This window comes from Propithecus coquereli, unplaced genomic scaffold (genome assembly GCF_000956105.1).
Source record: "Propithecus coquereli isolate 6110/MARCELLA unplaced genomic scaffold, Pcoq_1.0 Scaffold399, whole genome shotgun sequence".
Classification (NCBI taxonomy): Eukaryota; Metazoa; Chordata; class Mammalia; order Primates; family Indriidae; genus Propithecus; species Propithecus coquereli.
The window spans coordinates 563883-580110 of record NW_012149718.1 but is presented as its reverse complement, the minus strand read 5'-3'; the positions used below and the strand labels follow the sequence as shown (position 1 = coordinate 580110).

Below are 16228 nucleotides of genomic sequence, written 5' to 3'. Positions count from 1 at the left end.
ACCATCCCCTGCCATCCCCCACACCATCCCCCGCCATCCCCACACCATCCGCCGCCATCCCCCACCAATGCCCATCCCCATCCATGCCAGCATCCACCATCACCCGTCACCCCATCCCATCCCCACATCATCCCCAACACCACACCATCCCCCACGCCATCCTCCATGCCATCCCATCCCCCACACCACCCCATCCCGCAGGCCAGCATGGCCCAGCATCCGCCAGCTGGTCCTCACTAGCAGGGCCAGGTCCGTGTGCTCCCTGCCTTCCCTCCCTAGCACGGGCCGCGTGCTCACCCCGGGCGGTGGGGCCATTGAGAACGCGGCACGAGCAAGAGGAAGGACAGGCGGGTGGCCAGGTGGATCTGGATGGATGGGAGCGTGGATGGGCAGGTGGGCGGGTTCGTGATTGGGGCTGGGGAGAGCCCGGTCAGGGTGAGCTGTGGCAGCCACAGCTCCACAAGGTGCTCCACGTGCGGATGTCCCTGGCGTGGCAGCCTCCCCTCACTGCCCACGCTCGTCGGGCCCCAGGCAGGCCCGTGGCGGGGAGCGGAGTCCTGCTGTGTGCAGGGCCCGCCTCAGCATGGCTGCTGAAGTCCACATACCCTGCTTCTCCTCAGGCCGACCCTGGTCCCCCCGGTGAGCCAGGCCCTCGGGGGCCGAGAGGAGTCCCAGGACCCGAGGTAGGCTGGCGGCCGCTCCCTGCGCCCCCCAGACCTCAGCCCCAGGCTAGCCAGGCCAGCGTGCGCCCGAGCCTGGCGGTTCTGCCCACAGCCGATCTAGGGGTCAGTGGGCGGCGGCCTGGGAATGAGTGAGGCCACCTGGCCTCGGCCCCCACAGGTTTCGCGTCTCACTGTCACCCTTCCTCCTCCAGGGTGAGCCCGGCCCCCCCGGAGACCCTGGCCTCACGGTAGGTGTCACCCGGGGGGGAACCCATGTGCTCGTTTGGAAGCATCCTTCTCTCTCCCAGAAATGGGAAACTGAGGCAGCAAGTGCAGGGGGAGGTCGGCAGGGGCAAGGTCAGCAGTGAGGGTAGCAGAGGCAGGATCCCCAGCCTCCCCACCACGGCTCCCTCCACACATGGACCTAGATGTCTGCGCGGGTCCCCTCCTGTGACACCTCCTGCTGGCTGGCTGCCTTGATGCGCCGTGGTGTCCGGGCCAGCCGCCCTGACGCGTGTGGCCGTGTTGCAGGAATGTGACGTTATGACCTACGTGAGAGAGACCTGCGGGTGCTGTGGTGAGTTGTTGCCCGTGGCGGGCAGGGTCAGGGCCACGCACCACCCTGTGGAGGAGCCGGGTGGGGTCGTCACCCAAGTCCTGGCTGCCCGCACCTGGCCCTGCCCCCTGGGGTCTAGGGTCTCCCACGGCTCCCGAGCACCTGCCCGCTGACCCTGCCACCCCCCCAGACTGCGAGAAGCGCTGCGGCGCCCTGGACGTGGTCTTCGTCATCGACAGCTCCGAGAGCATCGGCTACACCAACTTTACCCTGGAGAAGAACTTCGTCATCAACGTGGTCAACAGGCTGGGGAACATCGCCAAGGACCCCAAGTCGGAGACGGGTCAGCGAGGGCAGGGGCGGGGGCCCAGGGACACGTCCCTTCGACAGGGCTCTTGGCCTGGCCGGGGCCCCCCCGAGATCCCGCACTCGAGGTGGCCGCGCCCAGGCCGGGGCGGGGCGGCGGCGGCTCACACCGCGGCGTTGCAGGGACGCGCGTGGGCGTGGTGCAGTACAGCCACGAGGGCACCTTCGAGGCCATCCAGCTGGACGACGAGCGCATCGACTCCCTGTCCAGCTTCAAGGAGGCCGTCAAGAACCTCGAGTGGATCGCGGGCGGCACCTGGACCCCCTCGGCGCTCAAGTTCGCCTACGACCGGCTCATCAAGGAGAGCCGGCGACAGAAGACCCGCGTGTTCGCCGTGGTCATCACGGACGGGCGCCACGACCCGCGCGACGACGACCTCAACCTGCGGGCGCTGTGCGACCGTGACGTCACGGTGACGGCCATCGGCATCGGCGACATGTTCCACGAGAAGCACGAGAGCGAGAACCTCAACTCCATCGCCTGCGACAAGCCGCAGCAGGTGCGCAACATGACGCTCTTCTCCGACCTGGTGGCCGAGAAGTTCATCGACGACATGGAGGACGTGCTCTGCCCAGGTGAGGGCTCGGCGTCTGTGCGGGCAGGGGCGGCCGCGGCCCCCAGAAGCCGCGCACTCCCCTCGGCTGCCCAGCACAAGCCCCGGGGACCCCCGGTCTAAGGACAGACGTGCCCAGGATGCCAGGCACCCGGGCGGGAAGGGTCGGGGCCGTCACCGGGGGCGGAGTCCAGCCCGTCCTGGAGCCCTGGTGTAGGCAGGTGCCAAGGGCCTGGCAGGACTGACGTGGCCCCGCGCTCTTTCCTCTCTCCTAGACCCGCAGATCGTGTGCCCAGACCTCCCCTGCCAAACAGGTAACGCAGGCACCCGAGGTCCCAGCCAGACCTGCAGAGCAGCCCAGAGGGGGCTGGGGCTGGGGCTGGGGGAGGGCCGGTGCGGGGACCCCCGAGGGAGTGTGGGGCAGGGGCTGCTCCTTAGGGAGACGCCCGAGAGATTCGGGTCTCAGCCCCCGGTGCCCGAGCACAGCTGGGGGCTCAGGGAAGGGCAGGCGTAATGGCATCACGAGTCCCCTCGCCTGGTACTGCAGGTGGCTTGTGGCCGCTGGTCCGGAAGGTGGTTTCGCCACCCAAGGAGGCCCATTTTGGGGCCTCGAAGTCTCCCCACCACCTGGGAGGGGCAGACACCCTGGGGCCGTCCAGCTCCATGGGCGCTGTGCGCTTGTCATGAGGGTCGAAGCGCTGGATTCGGCAAAACCATGTTGGGGGCTGATGCGCGACTCCCGCCCCGTGGCCGGCCAGTGCGCTTGCTGCTGACCCTGCCGGCCCGGAGCTGCCACCGTGGCTGTCATCGCTGTGAGCGGAGGGGGCTTGCCCGTGCTCCCACCGTGGCTGCATCTGTGGCCCACACGGGTGTGGGGCTGGAGCTGGGGGTGCCAGGGCTGCTGCCCCCACGGTGGCGACTGTCCCGGGACGGGCCCCACAGGGGTGCTGGGGCGCCAGGGGCCAAGCTCCCCCCTCGGTGAGCCCTGTCCCCGCCGGGGCATTGAGTGGGGACCTGGAGCCGGCTGTGGAAGGTGGGGTCACCGTGGAGACAGGGCGGGAGCCCTCGCGCTATGAGGTGGCCCACTGCGCCCGCCCTCGGGCCAGAGACACCACCCATGGGAAGGAGCCGTGGGGACTCGGGGTCGGGGGTCCCCAAACATGCTGTGGCAGAGAACGTTCCTGAGGAAGTGCCTGGCACGGCTGTTTCCTGGCCTCAGCTGCCTGCCCAGGCTGGCCGGGGACGGCTGTGTGGTGCCCAGAGCTGCCCGGGCAGTGCCAGCCGTGGTCTCCGCCAAAAGCAGGAGAGCTGGGGCTGCACAGAGACCCCCCAACCACAGGCCCCATGCCCCGGCTCGCGAGACCCCATTCGGGCCCGGGTGAGGGGCGGCAGCGTCTGGGCTGTGCCCCTGCGTGGGCCCCCTGCGGGCTCCACCAGTGTCCGCGCAGCGGTGGCAGATGCCTACCTCAGCCCAGGGCGCTGGGCCCTGAAGGCAGAACGGGCGTCGGCGTCTCCTGGCCTGGGCGGGAAGGCCTCGCGCTTCTCCCGCCAGGACGACGTTGGCCGTGGGTGCCTGTGGGCTCTCTGGGGAAGTTCGCTCCGCCCCGGTGTGTCCCGCGACTGGGCTGGGTTTGCCGGGCCTTTCTCTGCTGCTGCGGACGGGTGACGTGGTTTCTCGGGGGCAGCCTGTTGACGCGATGGCTGCGTCGACTGGTGTCCGAATGTCGAACCAGCTCACGTGGCTGCGATAAGTCCGCTTGGCCGTGGTGTGTGATCATCTTCACGCGTCGTGGGGCTGGATGTGGCAACACTTTGTGGAGGATTTTCCGTCTGTGTCCACGAGAGACGGTGGCCTGCGGCCTTCCTTTCTCGCGATGCCTTTGGTTCTGGTGCCAGTGATGCCAGCCTTCGGGGCCCTGCCAGGGCAGGCAGGGAGGGAACGGGGATCTTGCCACTCTGGCCGCCCCAAAGCCTCCAGGCGCGACGGTGTGTGGCCCGACAGCCCCGTGAGCAGGCGCCCGTCCCTCCCTCCTGGCCCCCTCGGCCGCCCTCCACTAGACTCGGAGCTCGCGCTCCTTTGAAGCACGAGGGGTGTCAGCAAATCAGACACCGGGGCTGGAGGGAAGCCTTGGAGCGTGCTCCCACCGCGACGTCCTCCTGGCACCCCTGGGCGCTGGCGGCACTGGGCGGACGCTGCCCCATGAGGCCCGGCCCTGGCGTTGGAGCCAGACAGCCCCGTCCACCCAGGAGCCGCCACCCCAGGCGGGCACCAGGCCAGAGGAGGCCTCGGCGGAGGGGGGCGGAGGGTGCCGGGGAGACAGGCCGCGCACGGGCTGCGCAGTCAGGCGGGTGCGTTCAGGCGGTGGCTGCAGCAGGGGAGGCTCCGGTGCAGCCCGAGCTCGCTGGGTGGAAACAAAAGGCCTCGACTTGGTGAGGCCTCCGAACAAGGCGGGGGCCTGGGGGGCGGGTCTCCATGACTGCGCCGCTGCGTTTGCCGGTGGCGCCTACGGGTAGGAGAAGCAAACCTGGGGTCTCCTGACCAGGGGCCGCGGAGCAGGTGAGTAGAGCGAGGCCTCCCCTCCTGCAGGCCCAGGAGCAGGGGAGAGACAGAGACACAGAGACAGAGACAGAGACACTGAGACAAGAAAGAGACACAGATAGACACAGAGACAGAGACACAGAGACAGAGGGACAGACAGCAACACAGAGACAGAGACACAGAGACAGGGAGAGAGACAGAGATACAGACACAGAGACAGAGATACAGAGACACAGACAGAGAGACAGGGACAGAGACAGAGACAGAGGAACAGAGACAGAGACACCAAGACAAGAGAGAGACACAGATACACAGAGACAGACAGAGGAACAGACAGCAACACAGAGACACAGAGACAGGGACAGAGAGAGACAGATATAGACACAGAGACAGAGATACAGAGACAGACAGAGGCAGGGACACAGACAGACGGAATAGAGAGAGACAGAGACAGAGATACAGAGACGAGACATAGAGATAGAGACAGAGATACAGAGACAGAGAGAGGGACAGAGACAGAGGGACAGACAGGGACCCACAGAGAGACTGGGACCTCCCCAGCTGTTTGCAGTCAGAGACGTCGTTGTGACTTCAAGGAGACAGTTCCGGGAGGCGGAGGGTCGTAACTGCCCACTTCTCCCGTGGGGGCTGAGGGCTGGGTCTCCCTGGGGACACAGCCTTGAGCCGCAGGAAGCCGAGCTGGCATGTGGTCACGTCTCCGAGCAGCCTTGGACAGAGCTGTTCTGCGCCAAGAGGAAAGTTTCCCGGGGTCTGTGGTGTCCCCAGAGGTCCCCCTTGCCCCAGGTCCCCGGCCCCACCCCGTGCCCCTGACCAGGCCGGGACGCCGCCCGCCGCATCTCCTCCTCGGACGCGCCGCCCGGTGGCTCCTCACTCTGGTCCTGGCCCTGCCCCGGCTGGGGAGGGGCTGGAGGCCCCCCGCGCGCACCCCAGGCCCTCAGAGCCTTCTCTGGACGCTCCCTTGCAGATGCTCCGTGGCCCGGCGGCGAGCCCCTGGTCACCTTCCTCCGCACGGAAGAGGGGCCGGACGCCACCTTCCCCAGGACCGTACCCCTGATCCAACAGTTGCTAAACGCCACGGAGTTCACGCAGGACCCGGCCGCCTACTCCCAGCTGGTGGCCGTGCTGGTCTACACCGCGGAGCGGGCCAAGTTCGCCACAGGGGAGGAGCGGCAGGACTGGATGGAGCTGTTCATTGACACCTTCAAGCTGGTGCACAGGGACATTGTGGGCGACCCTGAGACCGCGCTGGCGCTCTGCTGAAGCCGCGTGCCGCCCACACAGCCAGAGCCGGGCCCCGCCCGCCGCGCCGCTTCCGGGGCTGCGCACCACAGCGGGGCCAGGGCGGCAGGCGCTCGCTCCGTCTGGAGCCGCAGGGGCAGAATCCAGGCGTCATCCGGCCGCGCTCCCTCCCGAAGCTCCGGCGGAGGCTCCTTCCTGCCTCTTCCAGCTCCTGGGGCTGCCACGTTCCTTGGCCCGTGGCCTCGTCTCCGCCTTCACGCGGGCTCTTCTCCGGGTCTCTGTGTCCTTCTCTCTTTCTAACATCACCAGTGGTTGGACTTGAGGCCCGCCCCAAACCCCGGACGATCACGTCTCAAGATGCTGATTTCACCTGTCTACAGAGTCCTTCCTTGCTGTGCCAGCCACAGGCTCCGGGGGTCAGGACCTGGGCCTCTCTGGGGCCTCTAGTCAGCTGCCAGCCACGAGCATTCGGGGCCAGGGTGAGGGAGGAGCGCAGCCCCAGTCTCGGGGACGTCACCCCTGCCCGCTTCTGGGCAGGCCTGAGAACGGACCCAGAGGCGGTGACAGCCGGCCGCGGGGTGGGCGAGGCCCGTGTCCGGGACCCGCGTGTGCTCACCCAGCACCGTGTGAAGGCAGCAGGCCGGGCAGCGGCTGGTCCTCACAGGACCCGGAAGTCCTGGCGCTGGACGCCTTTGAGCCGGCGTCGCGCCCGTTAAGGAAAATGCCAAAGCCGCCTGCCAACGTGCCGGTCCCCGGGGTGTCCGCACACTTCCCCCCCAGCCTCTGGGTGTCCGGAAGCAGTCAGGGTCGGGGCCCCCCAGGCATGACGCTCGGTGGCCGAGCACCGTGGGGGAACCAGTGCGGGGCGGCCGTCCCCTCGGGGCAGCGCAGGCGAGCCTAGACCCGGGAGCTTCTGACTAGCGTCGCCTGGGCGCGGCTCTGCCCAAGCTCCTGTCCGTGCGCCCTCGGGCTCAGGGTGCGACTCTTCCTCGTGGGTGGGGTCTCGTCCACACTCCAAAGGCCCGGGGTGGGCTGGGCCAGACTCCCGTGCGGGCCAGCGGCGGGAGAAAGGACGCCACAGGCAGGCCCGAGATTCTCGGCCTGTGCCCGCGCCACCCCGCACGGCTCCCTTGGCCCCCCGTGGGCTCATCCGGGGCCCCCAGGGCCAGCTGCGTGTCTGTCTCCGTGCTTGTGGTGAAAACGGCGAAAATGCTCATTGGGTTGGAAGGGCCTGGGAAGCCCGGCAGTGCCTGAGAACGTTCTAGGTGCTCTGAGTGGGTTTCTGGGGCGCTGGCCTCAAAGGGAAGCTGCGTCGTGAGCAGGGTCATTAGGGAAACCCCGTTGCCAGCAGTGCCGAGGGCGGTCTCAGATGGGGGCGGCCTGTCGTGAACGTTTTATAAAAGCTTAATTGTGCGAAGCTGCAGCCCGGCGTGCGCAGGGCCGACGACCACCCGGGAGGGGAGGGATCCTCTGGCCACAGGGAGTCCCGGGTCGGGGCCACACCTGCACCGCCGCAGCCGCGGCTGGTCGGGGGGCCACAGGCTCCTGGTCTCTCCAGGAGAGACACGCCCTGGCGGGGGCGTGTGACCAGCAGTAGAGGCAGCTGAGCCCAAGCGAGCAGGGGGTCAGGCTGCGGTGTCAGCGCTGGGGTCTTCCTGAGGTCCCTGCCACCCCCACCCCACACGATGGTGGCTGTTTTGTGGGTAGCAGATTCTTGGGCCAGGAGAAGGGGCTTTGGGACCTTATCCCTCCCAGGAGGGCCTGGAGGGGGCAGCCGAGGCTGAGACGGCACTTAGCGGGCAGAGCGGGGGCTCTGGTCTCTGACCGGTCTGTGACGCTCAGGTTCAGGAACGTGTCCTGGTGGGAGGACACGCCAGGGTCTGGTGGCAGGTGCTTGGGGCCACGCTCCCAGCGCTGCCCTGGTGGACACCCCACCGACAGCTGTGGCGAAGCCCCCAGAGCTTCCCCGTGGGACTTGGGGTCCCGTGGATGGGGTGCGAGTGAAGAGGGTGCAGGGTGGGGGGCTTGGCTGGGCCGGCACCTGCTGCCGGGGCCGCCCCCGTGCCCAGCCTGCACCCCACGCGTGTCCCCGCAGAGCTGTACGTGGCGCAGTGCACACAGAGGCCCGTGGACATCGTCTTCCTGCTGGACGGCTCCGAGCGGCTGGGCGAGCAGAACTTCCACAAGGCGCGGCGCTTTGTGGAGGAGGTGTCGCGGCGGCTGACGCTGGCGCGCCGGGACGACGACCCTCTCAACGCGCGCGTGGCGCTGCTGCAGTATGGCGGCCAGGGCGAGCAGCAGGTGGCCTTCCCGCTGACCTCCAACCTGACGGTCATCCACGAGGCGCTAGAGGAGGCCCGTTACCTCAACTCCTTTTCGCACGTGGGCACGGGCATTGTGCACGCCATCAACAACATCGTGCGCAGTGCGCGCGGCGGGGCTCGCCGCCACGCCGAGCTGTCCTTTGTGTTCCTCACGGATGGCGTCACGGGCAACAACAGCCTGGAGGAGTCGGTCCACTCCATGCGCAAGCAGAACGTGGTGCCCACCGTGGTGGCCGTGGGTGGCGATGTGGACATGGACGTGCTCACCACGCTCAGCCTGGGCGACCGCGCGGCCATCTTCCGCGAGAAGGACTACGACAGCCTGGCGCAGCCTGGCTTCTTCGACAGGTTCATCCGGTGGATCTGTTAGCGCCCCCGCTCCCCCCACGACCCCGGGCTGTGTGTCGGTCCCGCCACCCCAGCAGTTGGGTCCTGAGCCCCCCTCCCGTCCACGGTGCTAACCGGACCCCTGCCCGGCGGTCTGGCCGGCCTGCAGACTCAGGGTCCACCCGCCTGGAGGGCTCTCGCGGGTGTGGGCGCAGGCCTCGTTAGGCGGGACGCCGGGGGAGCTCGCGCAGCCCAGGGTCCCCTACGCCCGTGCAGCTCCTGTGAGGGCCCCAGCCCCCAGCAGCGCCGGCCGCCTGCCCAGCCTCTCCTCGCCATCCTGCCCACTCTGCCCTGGGTCCCCCATGCCACGTCCTGGCTCCGCCAGCCCCCACCCCCTCCACAGGCCCCTGGGCCTCCTGCGGCACTCGGCGTCCACCCCGCAGCCTTTTGGAAGGCTCCCTGCCGGCCCGTGCCCCTCCCTGGGCCCCTCCTCACCTGCCCCGCCCCTGAGCTCCTGCAGCAGGCCCTGGGGGTCCCTGCCAGGCACAGGCCTCTCGATCCAATAAAGGCTTTAAACCCACCCGCTCGCCAGCTCCGAGCATCGCGCCCGGGCCCCTCCTGCCTGGGTCTGCCCTCACCCTCCTCCAGCCCCCGAGGGGACACTGCGACCGTTCACACACCCGCCCGCCAGGTTGCTTGTGCCCCAGGTCCCCTGAACCCCCTGGCCCAGCTCCGCCCTGGTAGGGCCAGGTGTCAGCGCCAGGCACTGGCCGCCCACACAGACCCCACGTGTGTAGACTGGTCAGCCTTGGCCATGGAATCCACGCGGCCAGTCGGCTTTGGGCTGAAAATGATGCCACCTGATCAGTGAACTCTCCCTCTAACCCCAGCCAGGCCACAGTGCCTTCAGAATGCTCCGTGGTTTGCGTGAGGATATCTTGTGGGCAGACAGACGGATGGTTGGTGGATGACAGAGGACAGACGACAGGTAGGTAGGTAGGTAGGTAGGTTATAGACAGGTACATAGGTAGGTACATAGATGACAGGTAGGTAGGTACATAAATGACAGGTAGGTAGGTAGGTGATAGGTACATAGGTGATAAGTACATAGTTGACAGGGAGGTAGTAGGTGACAGGTGACACTCAGACTCCCGGGTCTTCTAGGCTCACCCTCTGGGAAGCGCCACACTGAACCACAGGCGGACACTCTGCCCTCACCGTGTGGGAGGCGGCTTGGGCTGCCGGGACGAAGCATCACAGACTGGGCAGCTCAAGCAACAGGATGTGTCTTCTCGGCTCTCGAGGCCGAGGCCCGAGATCAGGGTGTTGGCGCCGTGCCATAGGGGGAAGGGTCTGTGCCAGGCCTCCCTCCTGTTCTGGTAGTTTCTTGGCATGTGGCAGCGTCACTCCAGTCTTCACACGCATCCCCCTGTGTGCGTGTCTGTGTCCAGATCCTCCTTTTACTGAAAGGACACTAGGCATGCTGGATTAGGGGCCACCTGCCAGGACGACCTCCTCTTGACCAAGCGACGCTGCAAAGACCCTGTTTGCAGGTCACATTCTGAGGAACTGGAGGTTAGGAAGTAGCGTGTAGATGTGGGGGACATGGTTCATCCTGTGTCACTCCGACACTGGTGTGTCCCTTTTCGGGGATAACTAACTCGTCTATTCCTACTTCCACCTCTCAGACATCTGACCGCACAGCGCAGCTGAAGGGCAGGACTTCAGTCATTTTCTCTTTCTCTGCCCCTTTTTCCCTCCCCACAAAGAACCAGGCAAAATGCCAGCAAAAAACGAGACGAGGTCGCCTGCTGCCCCGCGTCCCGGCAACCCGAGCCTCGGGCCTGGGACCGCTGTGCTCCGGTCAGGAACTTCCCAGGCCGGGCAGGCGAGGGAGGCAGGGGACCCCCACCCACCGGGGCTCGGCCCACAGGATCGTGCCCAAGGTGCCTCTTAGGGGAAAGGGCGTCCTGCCCTGTCGTGCCACTCCTGAAAGTGCAGCCTCGATGCTGGCAGGAAGAGCAGGGCCATTGGAAGGGACGACACCCGTGGGGTCCACCCAGCGTTCCCTTCCAGCATCCTCTCCAGTGTCCCTTCACCAGCGATCCCACCCCAGCACCTCCACAGCAAGGTGCCCTCACTGTCTCTCCACCGTCTTCCCCACACGAATGTCCCCTAAACAACGTCCCCTCAGCCACGTCCACACACCAAGGTCTCCTCACCACTGTCCTCACACCACAGTGCACAACAACATGCCCTCAACAACTTCTCATCAACATTCACACGCCAGTGTCGACACCAACATCCCCAAATTCCATCACCAGCTTCCCCTCACCAGCCTCACCTCATGAACAGCCCAAAACAACGTCCCCACCCCAGTGAGCCCTCACAAACGAGACTTTGCAAATGTCACCTCACCAAATCAAAAAACCACTGTCCTCCAACAACCTTCCAACATTGTTCCTTCACCAACATCTTCACATGAACATCTCCATAAAAATATCCCCCAAAATATGTCCCTTTACCAAATCCCAACATGAATGTCCCTATGTCGACATTTCTTCAACATTCCCTCGCCATGTCCGCTCACCAACGTCCCCACACCAATGTCCCCTCACCAACATCCCTCCACCATCACATCGCCAATGTCCCCAGACCAGTGTTCCCTCACCAACCTCCCCACACCAACATCCCTTCAAAAATATCCCCAAACCGACAACCCCTCACTAATGTCCCCTCAACAACATCCCCTCACAAATATCCCCACACCTGTTTCCTCACCAACATACTCATGCCAATGTCCCCAGAGTCCCCTCACCAATGTCCCCATATGATGTCTCCAAACCAACATTCCCCTCACAAATGTCCCCACACCAACCTCCCCTCACCAACCTCCCCCATATTAACATCCCCTCACCAAGTCCCCTAATGAATGTGCCCTCACCAATGGCTCAACACCAACTTCTCGAGACAATATCCCCATACCAGTGTCCCCTCACCAACATTGCCATAGTCCCTTCAACATTCCCCACAATGTCCCCAAGCAATGTAACCTCACCAATGTCCTCTAACCAATGTCCCTTCATCTGTATTTCCTCACAAAGATGCTCAAAACAACATCCCCAAACCAGTGGCCCCAACCAATGTGCCCACAGTAACATTTCCCCAACCAACATTCTCACACCAGTGTTCCCACACCAATGTCCCCTAACCAATGTCCCCATACCAACATTCCTTCACCAACTTCCCCTCACCAATGTCATCACATTAACCTCCCCTCACCAACATCCCCCAACCAATGGGCCCTCACCAAGGGCCCACACCAAAGTCCCCTCACCAAGACAGCCACAACTAAGTCCCCCACCAACATTCCCCAAAACAATGTCCTCAACATAATTTCACCAATATTCCCTCACTATTGTCCCCTGATCAATCTCCCTAAACCAAGGTCCCCCCACCAACATTCCTCTCACCACCATTCCCTCACCAACATCTTCACACCTTTGTCCCATCAGCAGCATCTCCACACCAACAAACACTCGCCAACATCCTCTCACCAACAACCCACACCAATGTCCCCTCACCAATGGCCTTACATCAATGTCTCCACGCCACTGTTTCCTCACCAATATTCCCAAACCAACTTCCCCCTCACCAAGGGCCTCACACCAACATCCCCACACCAAAGTCCCCTTGCCGATGTCCCTATACCATCACCCGTGAACCAACATTCCCCACAACAGCATCCCCGACCAACATGCCCTCACCAACATCCCACGTCAACATCCGTTCACCAATGTCCCCTAACCATTACGTCACCAACATCCCCTCACCAATGTCCCCTCACCAACCTCTTCACTCAAACTTCCCCTCAACATTGTCTTCACACATAAGTCCACATAGTGAAGTTCCCACATCAACTTCTCCTCACCAACATCCCCAAACCAATGTTCCCATATCTACGTTCCCTAACCAACATGCTCACAATGTCCCAGAGCCAATGCCCTCTGACCAATGTCCCCACAACAATATTCCCCAAACCAACATCCTCACACCAACATTCCCACACTAATATCTGCTCACCCAAGTCACCATACCAAAGTCCCCAAACCAGCATTCCCCTCAACAACATCCCAACACCAACTATCCCTTATCAATGTCCCCACAACAATATTCCCTCACCAAAGTTCCCACACCAACATCCCCACACAAATGTCCCCTTACCAAAGTCTGCACAATAACAAATGTGATCACACCAACTTCTGTGCATCAACGTCCCCACATCAGTAGCCTCTCACCAAGATCTCCTTACGAACATCCCCTCAGGAATGTTTCCTCCCAATGTTCCCACAGCAACTTCTCCAGACCCCAATGTCCCCACATCAATAGCCTCTCACTAACATCCCCTCAGGAATGTTTCCTCATGAACTCCTCACCAATGTCCCTACACCAAAGTTCACACAGCAATGTCTCCTCACCAAGATCCCCACCTAAATGTGCATTCACCATCATTCCTAATACCAATGGCCCCACAGCAATGTCTTTTCACCAACGTTTCCAAATCAACACCCCCTAACCAACATCCCCACACCCATGTCCCCTCACCAATGTCTCCACAACAATCACTACACCAACATCCTGACACCAACATCTCCACACTCTCCTACCCGCACCAATGTTCACTCACCAACATACCTATAACAAAGGTCCCTCACCACCATTCCCCACAAACATCCCCAATCAACATCCCCTTACCAACGTCCCCACACCAATGTCCCCACACCAACATCCTCTCACCAACGGCCCCTCACCAACATCCTCTCACCAACGGCCCCTCACCAACGTCCCCACACCAACATCCCCTCACCAACGGCCCCTCACCAACGTCCCCTCACCAATGTCCCCACACCAACGTCCTCTCACCAACGGCCCTTCACCAACGTCCCTACACCAAAATTCTGCCAGTAACATCCCCTCACCGATGTTTCCTCATAAACGTCTTTACACCAATATCCCCTCAAAAATGTCCTCCCACCAACATTCCCCACACCAATGAAACCAAACCAGTTTACCCTCAACAATGTCCCTGAACCATGGTCCCCTCACCATGACTGTACACCTAGGTTCCTTCACCAACATCCTCACATCAAAGTCACCAAACCAATGCACCCAAACCAACGTCCCCACACCAATGTCCACAAACCACTGTCATCTCAGCTATGTTCCCTCAACAATGTTTTCTCACTAAGGTCCGCTCATGAACGCCTCCATCCAAATGCTCTCTCACGAATGTCCCCGCACGAACATTCCCCTCACCAACATGCCCTCAAAAAGATCTCCACACCAATGTCTCCTCACCAACGTCCCCTCACCAATGTCCCCACAGCAATGTTCCCTCATGAACATCCCCACATAAATGTCCCTCATAAATGTCTTCTCACAAACATCCCCACATCAACTTCCCTGAACCAAGGAACCCAACCAACGCCCCCTCACCAACATACCCAAAACGATGCCCCCTCACCAATGTCCCCATACCTAGGTTTCCATACCACCATCCCCTCACCAATGTTGCCCCATCAACGTCCCCTTACCAACCTTCCCAACACCAATGTCTTCACATCAATGTCCCCTCACCAATGTCCCCACAACTATCTCCCCACACCAACACCCTCTCAGCAATGTCCCCAAAGCAACATACCCACGCCCACATCCCATCACCAATGTCCCCTCACCAATATTCTCCAAGCCATTGTCCCCTCACCAACATCCTCTTACCAATGTCCCCTCACCATCCCCACACCAACATTCCCCGCACTGTGTTCTCACCAGCGTCCCTACACCAGCATTCTCCACACCAACATCCGCACATTCAATGTCCTTACATCAAAGTCTCCACGCCGATGTCCCCACACCCATGCTTCTTTAACATTTCCTCTGCGGTATCTCCGCACCATGTGCCCTCACAGCTGTGCCCTCGGCCCTGTGTAGGAGCGGCAGTGGGCAGTGTCTCCCACCCTGCACGGTGCTGAGCAAGGAGGAAACGGCTCACACAGGAACAGTTCCAGGCTCACCTGGGCCATTCACACCTCTGCTATTGGCTTCTTTTCATAAAGGTGAGGACAGCCAAAACTCCACCCCCTTTTGGGACAATTGAATCCATTAACTCTTTGCAAAAATGATCCGTTCCAACCACCTTGTCCCATGCACTCTTAGGGAATGTGCTAGAAGAAAGGGTTTCCATCTGAACCTTCCTCAGCCTTTCCTGCAGCATCCCAGAGGCCCCGTCTCCATTTCCGGTTAGAAGATTCCAGGCTGGAGGACTGGAGATGGGCCGGCGGGAGCTGGGTCGGGGGCCAGGATAGGGAGCAGGAACAGGACAGGGCGAGGCATGGGTCTCCTCTGCCCTCAGCACGAGCGGGGCTCAGGGAGGAAACTGGGCCTTGAGTTAGTGGCTCTCCTCGGGGCTGCCTCCCGCCACCCTGGGCCTCCCCACGTTCCTGGAGATGGAGCATCACTGGGCACGAAGTCTGGGACCTGCCTCTGGGACCTGCATCCCTGACTGGGCCACAGTGAAAGACCCCAGCCGCCCAGCTGACCCTCCCCTAGGGCGTCTCTGTGCCCCACCCACCAGCAAAGAGTTCCTTCTCGGTGCCGGGCACCGCCTGTGGGACGTGCTCCCCCGAGGTTCTGCGAGGGTCCTCACCAGGTGCCAACCTCCCCCTCAAGGACCCCAGAGCTACAGAAACCACCACTCCCTTCCTGCCCCAGAAGTCCACCTGCTCACACCTGGCAGGGCCGCGCGTCCTGGGGAGGGAGGACCATCACAGGGGCTCCTGCCCAGGTCCCCAACCCTCAAGGAACAGAGGGGCCCGAGCCCCACACTGGGGCAGTTTCTGCACCAGCCCAGCAGCCCCGGGCCCCACCAGACCCCACAGCCCCCAACTCTCCAGGAGCCCAGGAGTTCGAGGTGCTCAGTCTGCGCCCTCAGAGCTCCGCTAGCCCCACGCCCAGGACCTGCCGTGGTGCCTGGGGACCCACACCCGGCTCAAGGCCACCAGCCGTGGTCAGGCCACAGCAGGAACTCGGGGGCTGCACGCACGCAGGGGAGGACCCTCCCCACATGCTCTGTGGGGCCACCAATCACTGCCTGTGGGGACCGCGTGCGAGGGGGGCACAGCCACACCCCCGAACCTGTGAGCTCTTGACGGCTCCCGCGGAGATGCACAGGGGCACCCCTCGGGCCAGCAGGGCCACAGGACCGCTGGGTCTCACAGAGCTGCTGTCCTTTCCCAGGCAAGGGATCCTGTGGGGGACATGGGACCACCCAGCCCTTCGCTGGCCAGACTCTGCCCACCCAGAAGCTCCGGCCTCAAGCATGCCGGCCCTGCCCCCAGGTCGCCCCTGGGAAACATCTGCAGAGATGACCCTTGCCTTCTGCCTCCAGCAGGGGCCTGGGCCAGCTCGGGGCTCCAGAGAAGGGAGGAGGGGACGCCAGCTGGAGCCAGCGCTGGGGCCAGGCCCAGCTGCAAGCGGCCTCACGTGTGGCCGCAGCCCTGAGTCTGACTCGCTGGTCCATCGTACGAGGGCTGCTGCGGCTGGTCTGAGGAGCAACTCGGGGAGTGCGGCACCTGGGAAGC

At 63.1% G+C, this 16228-nt stretch overlaps 1 protein-coding gene across 2 annotated transcripts in view; it reads left to right on the top strand.

Moving 5' to 3' along the window:
* COL6A2 (collagen, type VI, alpha 2) overlaps positions 1–9203 on the top strand; it is an 18125-nt gene extending 8922 nt beyond the window's left edge. Inside the window, exons 20-26 of one of the 2 annotated variants that reach the window (XM_012652696.1) lie at positions 621–683; positions 875–910; positions 1194–1239; positions 1409–1561; positions 1708–2160; positions 2414–2452; positions 8033–9203. In XM_012652696.1, coding sequence (XP_012508150.1) covers positions 621–683; positions 875–910; positions 1194–1239; positions 1409–1561; positions 1708–2160; positions 2414–2452; positions 8033–8631 — 1389 coding nt within the window. In that variant the 3' untranslated portion in view covers positions 8632–9203. Of the gene's footprint in view, positions 1–620; positions 684–874; positions 911–1193; positions 1240–1408; positions 1562–1707; positions 2161–2413; positions 2453–5662; positions 6039–8032 lie in introns of those variants that run through there. The other variant, XM_012652697.1, reaches the window with a different exon arrangement.
* The last annotated feature ends 7025 nt before the right edge of the window (positions 9204–16228 follow it).